Source organism: Chroicocephalus ridibundus, chromosome 7 (assembly GCF_963924245.1).
Source record: "Chroicocephalus ridibundus chromosome 7, bChrRid1.1, whole genome shotgun sequence".
Lineage (NCBI taxonomy): Eukaryota > Metazoa > Chordata > Aves > Charadriiformes > Laridae > Chroicocephalus > Chroicocephalus ridibundus.
The window spans coordinates 54,287,190-54,307,288 of NC_086290.1; the positions used below are offsets into that span (position 1 = coordinate 54,287,190).

The 20,099-nt window shown below is 41.1% G+C and overlaps 1 protein-coding gene across 5 annotated transcripts in view; it reads right to left on the reverse strand.

The window, feature by feature from the left end:
• SPECC1 (sperm antigen with calponin homology and coiled-coil domains 1) overlaps positions 1-20,099 on the reverse strand; it is a 98,946-nt gene that overhangs the window by 20,903 nt on the left and 57,944 nt on the right. For 4 of the 5 annotated variants that reach the window (XM_063340554.1, XM_063340553.1, XM_063340555.1 and 1 more), the window contains 8 exons: positions 19,726-19,933; positions 18,978-19,051; positions 18,266-18,444; positions 9,197-9,342; positions 8,883-8,983; positions 7,555-7,636; positions 3,853-4,003; positions 2,797-2,899 (listed from right to left, as the gene is read on the reverse strand). In XM_063340554.1, the coding sequence (XP_063196624.1) occupies positions 2,797-2,899; positions 3,853-4,003; positions 7,555-7,636; positions 8,883-8,983; positions 9,197-9,342; positions 18,266-18,444; positions 18,978-19,051; positions 19,726-19,933 (1,044 nt within the window). The other variant, XM_063340557.1, reaches the window with a different exon arrangement.

The following is a 20,099-nucleotide window of genomic DNA, read 5'->3' on the forward strand; positions in this document are numbered from 1 at the left end:
TTAAAGCATTTAAAAGTGGAGACTTGTGTGCTGGTCCCTAGGTCTTATCCCCAGATACTCTCCTAGGTCACTAATCCAGCTTTTCCTCAGGGAATCTGGGACATGGGTAGTAGCTGCTACTGAGAGTATCAGTTATTCTAATCCATTTTGCTTGTACTGTTTAATGAAACCTGGCATCTTTATAATTTAAACAGAAAGGAATTTCCCTCTTCCTCACCAGCACAGATGAGGAACTGGTACTAGACCTTAAAGGCAGTACATTTCGACACTGAAAAGAGAAGTTAGGCAGCCAAGCAACAAGTCTTTTATTCTCTCATTCCGTTGCATCACAGAGCTGAAAACAGTTTGCATCCAAAGTTATCTGTGGTTCTGGACTTCATGTTAGAAAGAACATGACAGATTATACTGGGATTTGCACAGATGCCTCATAGACAGGGATATTATCTATGGAAAAGAAGTCATGCACGTCATCAGGGTTCTGCTCGGTGGAGTTCGTTACCTCATTCCCACCACTGCAGCGGCTAAGGCAGGAAGGAGGATGACGTTCTTTACTCCACTCCCGTTCTTTGTACTCAAGAATGATAAAAACTCCCTGTGGAGCTTAATATCAGCCTTATCGTAAGAGTGCAAGGGTCTGGGAAAAGCAAGTTCAAGAAGAGTGAGTGAACGGACCACAAAGAGCGCAACGGGAATGAGAATCTGAGGAAGAATGTCCAAGAGATAATGCCTCTAAATGAAGCAGTGAAGATAGAAAGGCCAGACTCTCACCATAAATCAATACCGTGTTTGTCCTTTGGTTCATCTGACTAATTTTTGCCCTGAGATCTGACACTCTGTGTAATAAGGTCTCCTACTGCATCACAGTCTGAGCTTCTCGGACTTTCCTGGATTGCGCAGTGTTTGACAGTGCTTTACCTGCTTGTTCTCAAAAACTGCTGAAATCTCCTTCTGCCGCTTTAGAAAGTGTAACGACAGAGGACAGCTGTGAACAGAACCAGAGCCTCACCAGAGGCAGGAACCAAAACGACAAAGCTTTTTTCTGAAACATCATGTGGACAGTCACGTAGCAACAACACTCCATCAGCCATATAGAAAGCAAAGACTTCCACTGTCCTCTGAAGCATGGACATACTTTCCTCCAGAGACTAATACTAAAAGGAAAAACAAATAGACCCGGATTGCCTTGCATACCTCCTGGGTGGCCTGCTATCCGATACGCAGTTAGCTCCACTACTTGGGTTCAGCACAGAAAAACAAAACTCCTTTTCTATTCTATCACAGAGGGAATACTCTTGGTGCCAATCTGGTACCTACAGAATCAGGACAAGCCTCTATATTTGCAAAGTCACATAATAATTTCAAAAAGCAATACGTTTAGTCCAACTTGGGTGTAAACAGAGAAAGAAAACTACAGAGGACACAAAGTGAACTCAGACTGTTTTGCTCACCGTATGTGCCTTTTGAAAGAAAAAAGGACAACACTGTCAGGAGAAAGCGTTACTCGAGAGATGGGTTTGCTGGCTTAACAGAGGTTAGACTTGCAAAAGTTGAATTCCATTAATCATTTTCTGAGGACTGGATTGCAACCTTCCCCCACACCTTCGAATTCAAGACCAGGAGAATTTTAATAGATGAGATATAAAATAAATCAAGACAGCACAGAGCATACAATTTCGGGGGACGGCACTGTAGCCTTTTAGGCAGTAGCACAGAACTGCAGGATAAACGCTAACCCCGACTTTATTCTAAGGTGTGTCTGAAGTCAAGAGCATTCTCTGATACCTGTCCTTCTGTAAAATTGGTGCAAGCCAGATGAATACACCACTGCTAAGAAATGACTCAAACTTTTATAGATCCCTTTACTTAAGGAGAAAGCTACTGTCTTTTCTTCCAAACTCCCGCACCCTGCAGCTAACGCTTCATAAAGAGCTGGTTGTGAAGAAAAAAAAATATTTTATTATTTACTTTAAAAGATGGACTCTGCTTTTATTAAAGACTTGCTCCAGGGTGCATATCATGTGGTGATAACTTCTTTTGTCTTCTGCTCTAAGTAACAAACAATATTATTCTTAAGAAAGACAAATCTCAACATTATATCAAACCAAGACCATCCTGCACACCCAGCATATATCACAGGATGAACTGTTGTCTATAATTGCCTTCTACAGCTCAGTTACGAGCAGAACCAAAGGCCTAACTCAACTGCACACAAACACTAACCAGAGCTTGATAAACACAGCAATGGCCATACGAGAACTGCACAAATCATTATATCTGTTTAACAGGTAAAATCACTCGGCGCAGTCAAACCTTGCTTTGAAAAATCCCATTAAACCACAGCAAATCAGAAAGACTGGGGTCCCAAGCCAAAAAATTCATTTAGTCAAGGCCACACAAAAAAACCCAATGATTTCTTTGATTTTACAGAAATGACCAATGGAAAAACTCTCACAACAGAACAGCACCCACAAAGGCCTACAGAAAAACTATTAATTAAAACGTAATTTCATAAATTGATGCCAAATTGGAGCTGCTGCACATACGCACTCTGTTTCTCACCATCAGCACCCTTTGATGCAGTAAATATTTTGGTGTTTGTATATGAATTACTTATGACAACGTAACATTGGGAGCTGCTGTGTTAAAGAAATCTGAAGGAAGAGGATGGAAACACCCAGTAGAAGTAAACATGCAAAAATAGACATATTTCTTTGAAGTGACATTGCTTACTGCACACCTATAGGAAAGGGATTAACTTCTCTCCGGAGAAAAGTAAAAATGTACCTATTCCCTTACCTGGTAACCTTCAGTCTTCTTTTGGCACCATTTCAGCAGAGCGTTCCTCTTCGAACCACCATACTCCCGAGCCAGCGCTGCCAGCGGGTCCTTCCTCTCCACACTAATCCAGGGACGCATAAGGGAGAAGATGATAAATATGCTGAAGTCTCTACGTTTTTACCAGTGTGTAAATACTATCTGTATGACAAAGCAGAATGGCAGCACAGAACCTACATGTAAACCAAACTGTAAGAGCTTTCAGAGCTTGCGTTCTATGTTTGCCTTGAGGTGAGACAAATTCAGTTGGTATTACCGCACACCTGAAAAAGACCTGAAAAAACAGCGGCCTATGGATAGTCGTGGGCATGTGTTAACTCAGCATTTCTGCTACTGTTTTCATCAGCTTTTCATATTAAATTTCCAAGTAACCTCTTTGCTTTACACACTGAAAGGCGGACTTAGGCGTACAATTGAAAGAAATTCTCTAAAGAATCTGTAACAGCGAATTCCCATCCAGTTGAGCTGCTGCAGAACGAATTCCTGAATAAGCTGGAAATTCTGGAAGCTGTATTGCAGTCGAGGCCTAGAAGCCAGTTAAAGGCCAACACTTGCACTGTCTCCACCCTACAGCATCTACAGTTGGACACAATGGTGGAAAATATGTATGTTTTTCTCAAGACAGAAGAAAATTAGGTATCCAACTTTCCCTTAGACCTTAAAGCTTTTAGTTTTTAACTCACCCTAACACGTGATTCCATGATTCTATGCAAAGCTAGAGTAAGACAATGAGCGTTGACCATTCGTACATCATGGAATTCTTGTATACAACTGAGTGCCTCCTGAAAACTTGCTATCCTCATTTTGTCATGATTGCTCATCTTACAGATGTTGTTGTTATAATCTGAATTTTGTTATTTAGACCTGACAAAGCCTGGTAATTCTGAATCAGACAGTTGAGCCAGCAGGGTTTCCACTGGAGATAGGGGTCCACCAGATTAAATCATTCATCTTGGTGACAGGAAATGCCGTCAATCTTTCCAGTGTGCTGTTGTTCCCACGAAACTGAGAGGGTACCTGAGCTTGCTTTGGGGTTTCAAGCTGCTGGGGGTAGAGGTAAGCATTCTGCTGCTGAAGGCCATAGGGGGTTTGCTCAGGGATTCCAGGGAGGGGCTTTTACGGAGGTAATGGTCTGGTTTCAGCTCTTCATTTCTCCCCTTCAGAAGGTCTGTGGGAATTAAAAAAAAAAAAAAAAAGCTGTCAGTTTGCAGTCTGAGGAATTTGATTAATCACTGTCCTGCCACCCAGCACACAATATGTAGTCTGTTGTTTTGATTCTAAACAAATGTACTCATTTGTTCATTAAACACACATGGGGCTAGGAAACCTTGAGCAGATTAGCGGTGATCATAACAAGGAATGGCTTTGATGATTTAAACAGTAAAGACTGCCTGGTTTCCTGTGATTGATGCTCCTGCTGGGGGGTAGGGGCCTCAGGTGAATGAGGGGAAATACCAAAATCTACAGTCTTAAAGGTTCAAAAGCTGATCGCCAGATATCTTCACCAGATGACTGACCAGCCCTAGCACAATAATTTCTTTTCTGTCACTAGCGGACTTGCAACAAGAAAGCCTCTAGTCTCCTGGATACAACCCAGCTCAAGGCAGCAGTACAAGGCACTTATTACAACACGATGCTTGGCATCCTACCTAACAGGACTTTGGGAAGCCTTAATAAATTCATAGCAGATGGATCTATATTTTTATTACACATATTACCTACTTCTATATAATATATTTTACTATACATATTTATATATGTGTACATATATATAAATCAAATAAAATCAACAAAATTAGTAGCCATAAAATCCAATGTTAATAGGTTTTTGAAGACAAGCCAAAGAGATCATAGAAATCAAATTATCTCGGTTACCTCCCTATGTTAATTCTCAATTAATGCCATATCACCTAGAGGTGTGAATTCCTTCTTATCTCACCTTCAGCAGAGGCTAGTACCACTAAATCAGTCCCAAAATTCTTTTCAGCAGTAAACCGGGTGTGCGTATCAGCAGTTGCCAGATAAACACATCCCTCCAACAAGCCTGCAGTTGCCTTTGCTTTGGCTCCTGAATTTCGTAAGACTAAATCAGCATTTGTAGCTGCCGAGAGCTATAGGCAACTCTGCACCTTCTTTCCACAGCATAAAAGGCTGCTAAGTTCCTTTCTATTAAGAACTCCAAATGGAAAAGGACAGAATCCAGTCCCAAGAGACTGTCTCCCTTCCAGCAACTTGGCTGTAGGCAGAGCTTTGTTGCATTCGATTGTATACACCTTGCTCAGTCAGGGTCATCCTTCCTTCCACTCATCTGTCCCTTCTTTGTGTGTGCCATGAATCCATAACAAACACGAAAGAGCCCACAGCACGCTTTCTAAAAGCCCTTTTGTTAGTTTTCCACCACATATTCCAAATGTGTATGCTTCTCCTAGATCCTCATTGGGTTGGATCTATGGGGAATTGCCTCAAATTTAAATAGCCACCCCAATCAGAGAGGCATCCAATGAATGATTCTTGGGACCATTGTATTATGCTTAGAGAAACGGATCTACCAAAAAAGGTATATCAATAAATAAAATCTGAACATCATGAAGAAGAATGGAGGTTTCACACTAGTTTATAAGGATAGCAAAAAACCCCACATTATTAAATCGCACTATTAAATTGTCATTAACATAATTGGACTGGCTAATGGCACGGTCCAATTAGGAAGTGCTGTGCATTCATGCACGGTACAGAAAAAAGGAAGGACAAGGAAAGATCCCAGATAGTAATAAAGGCTATTGGAAGCATTAGTTGGAAAGACAAGAGGGAGAAGATGAGGGTATATTAGGAGTAATTTGGAAAGAGAAACAGAGTCATAAATGTATGAAAAATATGCCAACATGATTAAGGAAAAATCCCATTCTGTTAGTACTATCTATTTGCACTTTTAAAAGAGACTTTGTGGTTACTGGCTTGAACTTTACAGCAGTGGCTGAAGTGGTGCACACTAACAATATCCAGTTTTGTACCCTGAGTCTCACTTGCATGAGTAATATACTTCCTTTGACTTATTTCTGGCTGCTAGAAACTCCAGGACAGAACCAGTAAACCTCTGATTCTAAATGAAAAGATCATAGCCAAAGATCAGCTCTCTCTGCGAAGTAATCCATTCTCCTCCCCAACGATGTAACATTTGGGTCACGTTAAGGACATCACAGAACCCTGCTGTGATACTGGTCAGATGGAATCAGCCAGAAGATTATTATGATGGAGACTACTTCACTCTGAATTTCCTTGGGGATATTTTTTAATTCAGTGTTGTTTGCACAGGGCTTGGATCAACTGCCTTCTAGGATTATTTAGATTGGAACCAGAGCTATTACAACTTTATAGTAAACCTTTGCTATGGATTACTGGAACTAAATTAAACCCAGGTACAAAGAGAAGCTGTAAATACAGGAACTTGTTAGATAAGCAACCATAAATTTTTACCATACAATGGCTAATAAAATATCTGTTGATATCAACAGATTTTCACAGAACAATTATCCATGTGTAATAGCAATTATCCGTGGCCCGAAGTGGGATATTTATTCTTCAGGACTATCATTATTTTACACAGTTGACACATTACTTTACTGTAAGCTGGTAAATACTAAAAAGGTCTTATTTTCCATTTAGGATCAGAGTACACTGTCATACAAGGCATTTTCTGGAAACCAACTGATACAAATAAGTAAACTCCGTCTGTTCCACTGGTAACTTCTGCTTGCTTAGCCTTTACTCCTGCAGGAGAAGCCAGTCGCACAGACAAGATGTTATTTGGTTATGCTGCCATCTACCCTATAACCTCTCTTGCTGTTCAGATCCACTATCTCTTCATCTTTGAATGACGGAAGGGGAATCTTAGCAGATTATCTGAAGAGTCTAAAAATGAAGACAGGCTCTAACTGCTCTCTCGTACTGGCAAACTGTTGCAGAAAAACCAGTCTACCAATGAACAAGTTGTGACTGATTTTTTTTGTCCCTCTCTGCAGTTTCACTGAGGTTTCACTAAAGGAATACAATATTTCATCTGTCCTTAAAAATCCAATAATCTGTTGTTACTAGCTTTGATTCCAATGCACCAACTACAGTCAGGACTAGATAATCAAAATAAAGGGCCCTAGAGAAAATGGGAAACAAACACTGGTAGAAAAGAATATTAAATGACAAGAGAACAAAAGCAAAGTGTGAAATAAAAACAAACGCATCTCTTGAGAACTCTCAAAACAAACTATTTCGAGCCCAAATATGACTGCTCCTAGAACAGTCACATCGATATCTGAAATGTTTGATGTATTTCAAATGAAGCTCAATTTAAAAACAAATAAGCCCTCAGAAGACAGTGCTTTGGACTTGTTCCAGATACATACATGTTGAACAAAATCCAATCCTCTCCAGTTCCACAGCATGGATTAGAGAGGTGCCATGGATACTTTGGAATAAAGAAGGCAAGTTTGTGTTGGCACATCATAATAAACCAGCTATTTTTTAGTTTTCTAAGGCTATGATCAAGATGTGAATGGAAACATGACAAAATTAATAAGCTCTCTCAAACAAAGACCCTGAAGACACTTTCTCATTTTTCCTTTGACCATACAAGAAGAGGAAAAATGGCTCAGGCATCGGCCAACAGTTAACGACAAGCTTTTGCTAGCAAAAAGAGGCAACGTTTGTACATTTACTGCAACTTACCTGCAAGAGGAAGGTCTGAAAGATCTGTGTGTCTGGCAACGCCTTTGCTGGCTGGCTTGGCATTATTATAAACAGAATGTCTCTGTGAAACAAATAAACATACAAAAGATAATTAAAAAAAATACTAGCCATCATGCTTAAATAGGCAAGCAGGAAGAAGAGATGTTTCTGCTATCTCAAGATCACAAATTAGGTGGAGGGATACGCAAACCTTTCAACAAGGTATCATCTGGATAAATGGTTGTGAGAAATAAAAGAACAATATTTTTAGCTGGTAATATACTGGTTCCATTTCTATTTGCACCATTTTTTCTCTTGCCAAACATAATCTAGTGTCACAAACCTGAAGTAAGAACGTCTGTTCCTAACCTTCCCTCTGTCCCCAACACCTCGAATCATAAGTCAGAAGGATTCTTGACTCTGCAGCCCCAGCACCAGTTTTTAGCATTAATATCCCCCCAGCCAGGCATTAATAAAAGGTTCCTAGACCTCTGTTTAATCCTGTTCTTTAAACTTCCTTTGCTGATTCTCTGAAGGAAATGCGCTCACACATTAGTCTTTCAAAAGCCATCCGATTCTTCAGAACACTCACCTAAACACCCCAGCCTCACAACTGTTTTTTACCCAGATCCAGAGGGGAATAACTTGTTGTAAGTCCAGTGACCACCCAAGTCAAAAAACATGCAATGACTTCTCCAGCCCAGACAGGTTAGCAGTCTGATGGTATGCCACCTTCAGCACATGTGGAAATTGGGAAGCACAGTACATTTGCTCCTCCATCGTTCACAAAAGCCGTATTGCCAATAACGTTGCACCACAGATTTGAAAATTGCTAACAGAAAGTTAAATAACTGGTGCAGTGACATACTAAGTACTTCATTCCAGAACAGTTATACTTCAGTAGGAAAAAAACCCCAAACTGTAAGAGTTCTTCATTCAGCACAGCATGAACTTAATGGATAACTGGGAGCACGCATCTTAGAAACTTATTATCCCATGTCTTTCAACTCACATGCCAGCTACCTAGTTTAGTTTGAGGTTTGCCAATAATTGAAACCTATTTTCTGGTCAACAGTGATTAAAGTTCAAAACTGTATTCCAAAGAGTTCACATCCGTCCACTGTGACCTCTAAGCTGAAGTTAAAGACAAACTCACTTTGATCCTTTTTGTTAGTACTACAGCATTTGATGTTTTGTGGCAAATAAACAGATGAGTTTCCCCTTCCCCTTGTCAACATATGCACGTTGGATGCTGAAGCTATGTCACGCTGTAGCAAACACTGCACCTACCCATTTTAAAACTACAGGATGGAAAGAGCTCCTTGTACCTGCATGGGGGAAACAGCAGCTGCTGGGGCTGTCCTCACTGGAATCCCACTCAGAGGGCTCCTGGGGACCTTGTGAACTGTGATATTTTGTCCAGTGCTACCTGTAAGGAAAAAACGTGGAAACATTTGTATTTCAAACCCAACTATCTCCATCTTGTCAGAGCAGGGAACCACTGATGTAGTGGCATTCCACAGACAGCATTTACGTACCAAGCACTGACAGAAAACATCCATTAAGAAGCAGCACAAAGTGGGAAAAACTACCTGCTTACTACTAGAATTTTTTTTTCCAACAAAATACAGTATTCAAATACCTGAGCATCCCAAGTCAAATGATTTGATCAGTGACTTCACAGTGGCTGCAGATTCTGACGGTGTGGGAGATGCTCTGCTAATGCAGACTCCCTGCCAGCGGTTGGTTGTATCTGCCTCTAGAGGTTCTACCTCTTCAGCTGTCAGCCTGCAAAGCAGAAACCCGATCAAAGTCAGGGGCAACAGGAAGTGCAAGCAGAGATTAAAGGTCTTTCTATGCCGTAAGGCAAATCCAACGATGCACATCTTTTACGGTAATGCCCAGAACACGGACCACTCATTAAAACGTTCATGTTCTTTTCTTGGAGTGCCTAGCAAACATTAAATCATTGAGTCTAACAAATTTTTCTGCATTGTTAGCCATATCATCCCCATTCCCCGTCCTCACACACGATGGAAGATTATCATAGAAAAAAGCTCTTTGATGAGACTTGTGAGTAATCATTGATAATTACCTGAAGATGGGCTTTCAATACAGCACAGGGGCCAAGGGGCTACTGTGGTCCTCAGTGTATAATGAGGAAAGTAACCAAAGAGAAAGATGTTATTTTACACTCTAAGTTTTTAATTGGTGTGACCACTGCTAGAGTCATTGTTACCAGTTAAAATGCCGTAACTGAAAATAAAATAAGTAATTGGACAGGGTTCCGATAAGAGCCATAAAAAATTAAATCAGAAAATATACTTCATAATGAAAAACTTTGGAAACTCAACTCTTACAGCTTATCAACAAGGACATCTGCTGAACAAGTAAACCCTCAATCACAATCCATAAGCAGCTATATGGGGAACAAAACTGTTAAGTGCTTCATCCTAGCAGACGCGAGAATACCAGAATTCTGGAATGAAGAAAAGCTCATATTGTAACAGGAAGGATCATTCAGTTACTCCCTTGTAAAGACATTTTGAAGTCAAGCTCAGGTGCTGCACTTACAGGAGTTAGTACAGGAAAGTCCACAGCTATGTTAAACAGCAAGTGTAACCATACAGTAGAACCGTTGCTTCTAGTCATGCATTTTACGGATCTGGCTGACGTTGCTTATCACCAACACCGTACTTACCCAGTAGCTCTCAGTTAGACTTTGAGTGTAATTACCTAGCTCTAGTTTAGGAAAGCTGGAATTAGATAACAAAGTCTAGTCACATCAAAAGAGCGTATTTGTGCATTACTTCCCTAATCTCCTAGCTGCTTAAGAAATGTGTGCTGATCTGCAGGTTCTGAGGTATCACTGTTTTTCCCTACTCCTAAGTACGGTAGGCACCAAGAGCACATGAACACAAACCCAGAAATTATTTCATAAGAAGGATGGAGGACTCCATCCAGAAAGTGCCTACAGGGTTGAATAACTTCTGTTGAGCTAAGAAGAGAAGTCAGAATCTTTTTCTTTCCCTTTTGGCATCACAGCCTACAAAATGCAAGGGGCTAAAGGGTGTCAATGAATAAAAGAATAAGAGTGACTCATGTTTCTATTTTTGTCGGACCTTAAGGAGGTGCTGTCTTTAAGCAGACATTGGCTATTTCTTTGCTAATTCATTCAAGCTCCTTGTGTGCCAGGGGAGCCGGCAGAGGCAGATGGCTAGAGAAAAAGCTATTTCAGTCCCATTCACCATTTAATCCAATAAGGAGGGAAGGCAGATTGGGTAAGATTCACTGAGCTCTGAGGGAGCCAGTGTTTTGCCAACTAACTTTAAGCTCTACCCTTCACTTTTTCCTGTGTGGCTTCATAAAGCATAAACAACAAATCAACAGCTGACGGCATCTGCACTTTAGTTATCTGAAAACACAAAAGCTAAAGGAGTCTTGCTTCTAGTAAAGTATGGAAGAAGGACAGATTTCTGCCTCAAGATACCAAACTACCCAATGTAATCCATTACACTTTCAAGAGTTGAGGTAACAAGGGTATATGCACAAGGTCTGTGGAGTGTTATCAGAGTAAGAAAGGAATAGTAAATGCCTGCAGGCCAACTGGCAAATCTTAAGAATAAAGCAAGCCGGAGGTGTGCTCTAGGCAGCCATCACTTCATTGGTTAGGATTTAACCCTGAGCACAGCTCAAACCTCACAGACTAGTCCTCCTCAGTCTAGCCTTTGATTACAAAAGGAAGCAAACATGCTAAATAAAGTTAGAGTAACTAGGTCAGCCCCTACGCCGTGCCACAGAAAAGTCAGCTGAGAAATCACGTGCCATTATTCTGTCATTATACAGAGTAATTATGAAGATTCAAGTGCTGGAGCTACTACCAGTTCCAATTTTGTTAGGATGCTTCCTGTAATCTTAAATCTGTATATTTCTAACAGGCTTCTAATGCACCCTGAACAACCTCCTAGATTAAACAATCACATCAGAAAATTGAGACCTCTCATGCTGCAAACCTTGGCATGAAAGGTAGGAAGAAGAGTACTTCAACTAAAACCACGCATGCCAGCCAACAAGCAATGGAGAGTTTAAAACTTGACAAGTACCTTCCTTTTTTAAAGAGAAAAATCTGCATGATAAGGGGATGCATGTATCTGTACATATATGGGTTTCTTAATAGAGAAGCAGAAGAGTAAGAGCTTAACTTGCAGTAGCAAGCTAATTCAGGACGACAGTGTAGGAGAACATGACTTAGAAAGATTAATGACAAGCCATAACTTCAAACCAAAAATGACTCCTTGGGCACAGAATTTATTCAGCTTGGTACAGCTTAGGCCATCCAAGCCGACTAAGCAAGCTCTGCTGCAAAAAGGATGGATTTGAACAAAGTGTCACCTACTGCTGTATGCTTTCCTTGAAACAAGAATGAATGGTTTACATAGATAGATGCTGCAAGTGCAGCTGGCTTAAGTGGAGCAGCTCCAGGAGGAAGCAGAGCACTTTAACCACAAAGGAATTAAAATGTACAGCCCTTTTCACAAAAACACTGCCTGGTTTCGTTCATTCATTGGTGAGAGAAGTAGGTGCAGTGAGCTTTTTCTCTAATGGCAAGAGTTAGTCTCCTTGTTTTCCAGGTTTGGAATACGTGGACAACAGACTGCCAAAGCGCAAGTCTTTTTGTGCTTAATGTATAGATTGTGGCAACAGCAGCCTTCATGTGGTTGTGAAATTTCAAAACTGCTCCGATGATGTCTTCGTTACAGGTGGCCTAGAACCAAAGAATCATATTTTCAGAAATAATCACTCTGCAATCTAGTCTTTGACACAGTTCCTGTCATTGTTGTGAATCCTCCTGAACTCTAAGGGACACAAAGAAGAGACACACAGCTACGGATGCACAGAACAGAAGAGAGGCCGAGGGCAGGCAGCAGACAATTCCAGACACTTAAACATTTATTTGGCTTTTCAGTATATATTTCTTAAACATAAAAACCAACATTCAACAGCTGCCAGCACAGAAAAGAAAGGCAACACAAGTGTGCATATATGCATACACTCCAGTAGCACGGCACAAAGGTGAAGGCCATGCCAAAGCCAGGACGTCCCGCAGAATTCTCAACTAGCTCAGCCTGCTCTGAGACCAGGCCCTTGCTAAGTCTTCACATCCAGGAGGAAAGGATGGGAATCCCACAGCCAAAACATGAAATTCCAGTCCTGGAATGAATCCCGATGATCTCCTGGTAGAGATGGTGACTTCTGAGTTTCTCCTTAGCATCCAAGTAAAGCTCTCTCCAGGCGTCTCCAGTTGCAAAAGCTGAACTTCAGCAAGATCTCCCTGATCATCATATACTTCACCTGAGTTAAGGGCATGAGGAAATCTCCTTTCTGAGAGGATATTTACTAGGGGCTTGATATATTCATTTCTTTTCCTTCTGATCTCTCCATCCACAACTCTGCAAGCCAGGACAAACCTCACAGGGGACACTGTCTGTGAAAGTCATAGCAGGACATGCTCCTTGGGCACCACCCCGCTTCCTAGCACACACCAAGTCAGACATGCCACCCAGTGGCGAGTGCCTTGTCAATACAACGTTAAAAATCTGAAACCATCAAAGCAGCTGATACCGAATAAATCACTTCACGTTTCTATTCAGTTTTCCTGCTGGATTTCAGTAAGCTATCCCTTGAGTTCGTGTGTGTACGCATACATACTGATCTGTACGCATACAGGTATTTAGACACACACAGAGATAGATCTACGAATATAATACTATATGGAGAACTCAAAATGTGTATGTGCATTAAGTTTTAGAAATTAAACACACACACTCACAGTTTTAATTTTTTGCTTAAGCTTAAAATGGCATGTTTGAATTTCTGTTTCAGGGCAAATTTTCCCATCCCTCCAAAAGAGCCCTCAGTTACTTCAGTTCCCCAAATCTCTGCGATTACTTCTTATGGCCTAGTTGGCTTCAGACTAATTCAGAACTTTTTCCGCCTCATGGAGTCTTCTGAAGAGAGAAGCCTTCTGAAACAAAAAAACAGGCTCTTGCCCATGGGGAGGATGTAGACCTGAGCAGCATTCACACTTTGCGATACACTTGACTTTTGCAGGGCAATAAAAAACTGGAGGTGCTTTCTTGAATTGAAACTTCCCTTTTTCAGCTGCAAGTTGAAGGTATGTCCTGAAGTGTCTCACAGGCCTGGCTATGCATCCGTTCAGGGCTGTGTTAGCTGGTAGAGATCAGGCACCTACGGAAATACAGACAACAATCGAGGAAGTTAGAAGAAGCAATACAATACCCATCCTGAGGTACAGCTTTCTAGTTGACAGTTAATCATTCCATCATCACTAAATAAAAGAGAGGGGAAAACGCTGATGGTGTTGCTTAATGCTCCACTAACTCAGCTTTGGGACATAATGAGCAAACAACAATACCAAAAATAATAAGTTGTTGCTCAGGAAGAAATTAAGTATTTAAAGCCAGGGAAAGTTTCAGAGGACGGGGACGGTGGTGTTCCTGGCTTTCCCCTCTAATCCTTCAGGACTGTTCATTCAAAATGGGAACGTGTACCCCTCCAAGCAACTAGAATTGCTCTACCTCATAAAGCTTCTGTTTCAGGGTCCTTACACCAAAGGGGATGGAATAATCTCCATCCAGTGTAAAAAAAAAAAAAAGAAAAAAAACAAACACCAAAAAACCCCCAAACCAACCCATCTCACACCCACACCCCCCAAACCAAACCAAAGCAAAGCACTACTCTGAGGAGTCACTAACTAGAGCAAACAAACAATGCTTCGAGGACCCTGCTCTAGTTTGCTTAACTGTTGGTGAGAGCAGAATGAACTACCGAACCTCTATACGACAGAACAGCTGCAAAACACAGGCACAAATGAGCAGCACATCAGCACATACAGACTGACAGCAGGGTTTAATACACACAGAGTACAAGCTTATTTCCAGGAGAAAAAGCATGTAACACTGCCATGCTGCGGCATTTGAGACTTTAGGAGGAAGAACAGAAGCAAATTAGTGGGATACATCACAATCTTCACTTTAGGCCTCCGTTTGAAGATTTGGTTAATTTTTTTTATTATTCTAAGAAGTCATTTAAATACAAATATAAATTCTGTTTTGTGAGTACTACTCCCAGCCCAACTGCCTTCCCTCCATGTTCTTGCTTCAAGGCACATAACATTACAGCGCCAAATCATTTTGAGAACTTGAAGGGAAAGAGTCAAAGCAAGACCTTGAACCTTTTACTGCTGCTAAGCAGTGGATTGCCAGAAAGGCTTGGAAATGGGTGTGTAATGAAGCCAAAAAGAGCCTTCTGTAATTTGGGTACTTTCAGCAATAACTTTCTTCCTTTGTTTTACAAACCCAATATAGCATTTTTTTTTCACCACTTAAATATTAGATCCTAAAACACTACAAAAATGATTTTTTTTTTCCATGGCGAGTGTTCTGAAAAGACAAAACTTGCTACAGGATCATAGGATAATTCGTGTTGGAAGGGACCTCAGGAATTCACCTAGTCTAACTCCCTGCTCAAAGGAGGATCAGCTGGGAGGTCTGACCAGGTTACTCAGGGTCTTATTCTGTCTGATCTTGAAAACCTCCAAGGATAGAAACTACACAATTTCAATTTCCACCACCTGTGAGGAGACAGTTTCAGAACACTGGACTGTAAGCTTTTGCTTTTTATTGTCGAGAAACAACACTAATTAGGATGTAAAATATCATAGAAGAGTGTCTGAAACATGGGCTAATCAATTCATAGGTTTCAATCAGTACTAACCTGGGACAAGTTAGCTCCTCTCTCCCTTACCCCATTTATTTGATGCTGGTCCAACCTCCCCCCAACACTTTTAGTCATCGACATTTAATCTGTGTTAAAGATGCCTTTGGGAGGCGCTTACCTTCATTCAGATGAACTCTGATGACCTCATCAGGACTTTTTCTGCAAGTTCTTTGGCTGTTCCTGAACCAAAAATGACTTTTTGTCTGATTAGAAGAATGTAACGGTGAAATCAAACTTGGAGGCAGGAACTCAGGCAGCCACAGGCAAACATTAAAATGGCAGGATGTTGTAGGAGATAAATTGGCTTCAAGATCAATTTATGAGGTGGAGTCTAATGACCCTCAAGAGATGGCTGAGATTTTGCCAAAAACCATTGAGTAGAAAGCTATTTGGAAGGTGGATTTTCCAATCAGAGCTTAAAAATCAGACAAGAAACTTTCACTAGGGACTGTCAGATATTCAGCTGAGCACACAGCTGCTCAGCATTAGCGAATGAGGAATACTTTATAGACTGTGTTAAGGTATCATGCTACAAACTGTTTTCCACCAGTGCTGGGCATGCATTAAAAGTCACCACAGGAACCAGAATCTACTGCTCATTCTGAGCAGTAGCATTTGTGAAAGCTGACTAAAAGCAACAGTATCACCAGAACCTTCTGGGTGAAAGAAGCTGAGGTGCTGGGGAAGACAGTGACCTCAGGAATGCAATGAGCTGGGAGTGTAGGACTGGCTCACAGCAGGAGCTTTGGCAACTTCAAGAATTTGTTTTATAGGTCAGTACAGTTTTAAAACTTCAGTGCTTAGCTGTTGATCGCCGGTTTGCTTAGACAATGATTTATGTAGGCTTCATTACCTTCTCCACACCACTCAGTACAGCAGTTTTGCACTCTCTGCATGGACACCGCGAGTCAAATAAGTTATACTTAAAATGACATGCAAAATTTGCTCTCAACACCTGTCTTTGAAAAAGAATAAATATTGCCCACCGCAGACAGTATATCTGACTCCACGACCAATGTAATACTCAAAGCAAGCTACACAGATCGTCAACATGACGCAAAGACGGACATATATCTATAAGTACGTGAAAAAGAGAGAGAGAGATAAACACCAAAACTGACTTAATTAAATACATGTCTGAATACCTCCTTCTGCAATCATGTATGCATGGATTCTGGGGATCTAATTTCAAAACCAGTATTTGCAGCTCAGGTTTCTTAGGCCAAAGAGCTGACAATGCAGCCATGCTCCTTATACATGGAAGATAAATATCTCAGTTTGCAAATTAGCAGGTCATCTTCTACTCAATTAAAGTATTATCAAACGCATCTTCAGATTAAAAACCAAAAGAATAAAGAGGGGAAACTGCAAATATATGATTCCTGCCCTTATATACGGACCCCGCTCTAAACAAGGGAAATTTCATTAAGAACAAATTAGGAATGGAAACAGAGCCCAGAACTTAAGTACTGTCTGGTAATCATTCTGTCTGAATACACAGTCTGTAATAGCTTTCCTTTGCCTCCACTGGGGACTCTGATAATGAAACTGCAGCTTAAACACATTCCTTTATTTTTCTGAAAAGAAGTATTTCTGTTCCGTCAACACAGGAATTCTGATCCATACACTTCTGCACAAAAGCCATCCCATCTTTTTACTTCCATCTACTGTGCAGCTGCTCTGGAAACTCCTGAATGGAAAACAGTCAGCAAATAAACATAAAGCTGGACTCCTACTCCACCTGTAAGAAATGACAGGATTTACCATGTTCCTATGGCTATTCTACCAGTGGCCATGAGTCTACTAGGAGAGAGACTAAATGGAAAAATGCAGAGGAGCAATTTAATTTGGTACACATTTTTGATAAACACTACCACTTCTTGTGTTATTTTGTCTTTCTTCATTCCCCCTGTACAAATTTTCATCATTGCAGCTCTGCTGGCTCTGCTTTCGTCAACGCAAAAGAAGAGCGGAGCACTGTCGTCTTTAGAAAGTTTGGTTCTTCCTTCTAATACATCTTTTGTTTTCCATCTCTTCTTATTTTGTACTTCAACTGCAGTATGATTTTTGGAATGAAAGGCGGTACATAAAAGGTCATGTACTGCATAAAAGCCACATTGTAAGGCATCTGTACTGGTTCCAGATTCAGTTGTAAAAGTCACTTTTGTTCTTACGTGCTGCCACAGAGGGAAGCCCCACACGTACAGCTTCCCATGCTGGGCTGTATCTCTGAATGGGTCACGATTACTGTTCCCCCTCCAACCACTGAGACTAAACCAATTGTTTTACAGGGGGGTCCACTGCGTGACAAAGTCACTTCTGGGCTAAGTGCTAACCTGGGCCACAGTCCAGCCCATTTAACACAGCTAATCACGTAATCAGTTTCAAATTAAGGACAGGAAAGGTGAGAGGAGGAATCCTAGTGCTTGCATTGATCACTCAGTCAACACGTGACTTGCAGAACAAAGAAGTCCAGCTACTCCTGGTTTCAATTTGAACATATACAGTCCTTGACTCCTCTCAGGTTAATGAGTTCTCTTCCGGATGTCCCACTGAATATATGTAGCCAACCAGTCTTTTCACAGATGGGTTAATACAGCTGCACAGAGTGTTATGAAGGCAATAAAACACAGTGAAATATCATATTGAGAACAAAGCTATAAGAGGATATTGGCAATTGTTGTTACTTAATATTTGCTGATTAAAACCTTCATGGCTTAGTTGACAGAACTAGATCGCCAAAAAGAAAAACAACAGAAACCTCTTAGAATAAAAGACAACAAAATCCGTCAGAAGAGTTAAAAACAGACAACATGCACATTCAAGCCAATGAATAGTTATTGACAAAGCACTGTTTGCACGCATGTTAGCAGTCACAGAGATCATATCTTGGCCTTTGTAGGTAACCAACCTGTTGCTGCCCTTCACTTCATCCAGCTCCTTCTGCAGTCTGGCAGTCTTCTCCTCTTCCTCCTGAAGCTTCCTCTTTACCACACGGAGCTCCTGCTGGGCTTCACACTTAATATCATTGGCTACAACCACTGCAGTCTGCAGATCAGCTTGAAAACGCCTCCACTCTTCTGTATCTTCCTAGAAAGAGCAATTAGAATCCCAAACTGTTTGATGTAAAAATGCACTTATTTGAGCTGAGCGTTTAGTTACGATCTCTCTTGCAGTCATCACAAGCGACCAGGATTTCACCGCAATTTCAAGATGATGCTGAGGTCAAACTAAACACTAGCCTCTCTACACAGTACCAACGGGATTGCCAAAGAAACTGATGCTAAGCTCTCCATTCCAATACAAAAAGTTCAGAGCTCCTCCTACAGCTATTGATCATTCAGATCTGTGATACCACTACAAGCACTGTTGCTGAAGAGCAGGAACAGCTGTTCCAAAGTAGCAGAAGTTCATAGGTAGAAAAAACAAAAGTAATTTGCAAAGGACATATTATATTTTTCCTTCACAGGCAAAGAAACAGCTAGAAATGAGTGAAGAGAATGGAGAATGAAAGGATGTAGAAAGAACTTTCTACAATGGTTCTAGGAAAACACAACGCTTCTCTCAAATCCAGAAATGCAATAAAAGCTCAGCTTAGCTTTGTCACGGAGTCTAAGCCTTACCTTCATTTGCTTAGTCAGAGCCTTCAGCTGCCTCTCTGTATCTTGTTTTTGTTCTTCCAGCTTCATTGCTTTACCTAGGAACAGTAAAAAAGGGAAAAGATTATTAAACACATAAGGGCAAGGGTGAAAAGCGAAAATGGGAGGGCAGAGCAGCCTATTTGGTTTTGCTTCTAGTAACGCCAGTAAATAGACTGAACTGGACCAAGATCCTCTCACAGTGGATAAGGAATGGAATCGAGAGTAAGATCTGTTGCTCAAACATCTCTGAAATAAATTATTATTTTGAGGCATTAAACCAGTCGTTTAAATTTACAGAATCACACAGCAGGATCACTTCGTACACACGCCCCTTGAGCACTCGAGGTAGCCCTGGTAAGGGACATGTGCCACTCATTCCACCAGGTGGCAGCTCCCCTTCCACAAGGCAACAGCAACCTCGACTTTACGCCTCTTACTACTGCTTTTGCCTAAAAACTCTTTAAAAGGCCAATAATTCCAGTTTCTAGAACAGGCAAAACATCCTTTGCTGCAAAGTAAGGTTTAGAGACTGTCTCTAATACTATTTCTACAGCACTAACTGTTAAAATAGTGACTTTTGTGCATGAACAGAAAGGATTGGCCCAAACTGGAATATTTCTAAAATGAGGCCCTTGTCACACATACGAAGACATGCTGCCTCCTCCCTGTTGTAGCCATAACTGAGCCCCCTGAATAAGTTCACTTAAATCCTTTTTTCAGCTCCACCTACTTTCTAGGTCACTGATGAGCTGGTTATTGTGAAGTTTTATAGCACGATGTTGTTCCACCTGGTCCTCCAACTCGAAAATGGTCTCTTTCAGGTTCTTTATATCCGCTTCGTTCTCTGATGTTTTTTCCTGCAGCTTCTGGCTGGTTCTGCTCAGCTGCTCAGCCTGCCGGTCACACACCTCCTTCAGCTGACCACACTCATTCTCAGCCTGGAAGGGAGGAAAGAAAGCTGTAAGTCCATATTTCTTAAGAGATACCACTCATTAGAGATTTTACTGGGCACCTCACGGACTTCAGAATTGAACCTGTCTTCTAAGTATTGTATAAACTGAGTTTCAACACGAATGAGACAGTTTCGGGAAACATAGATGAGCT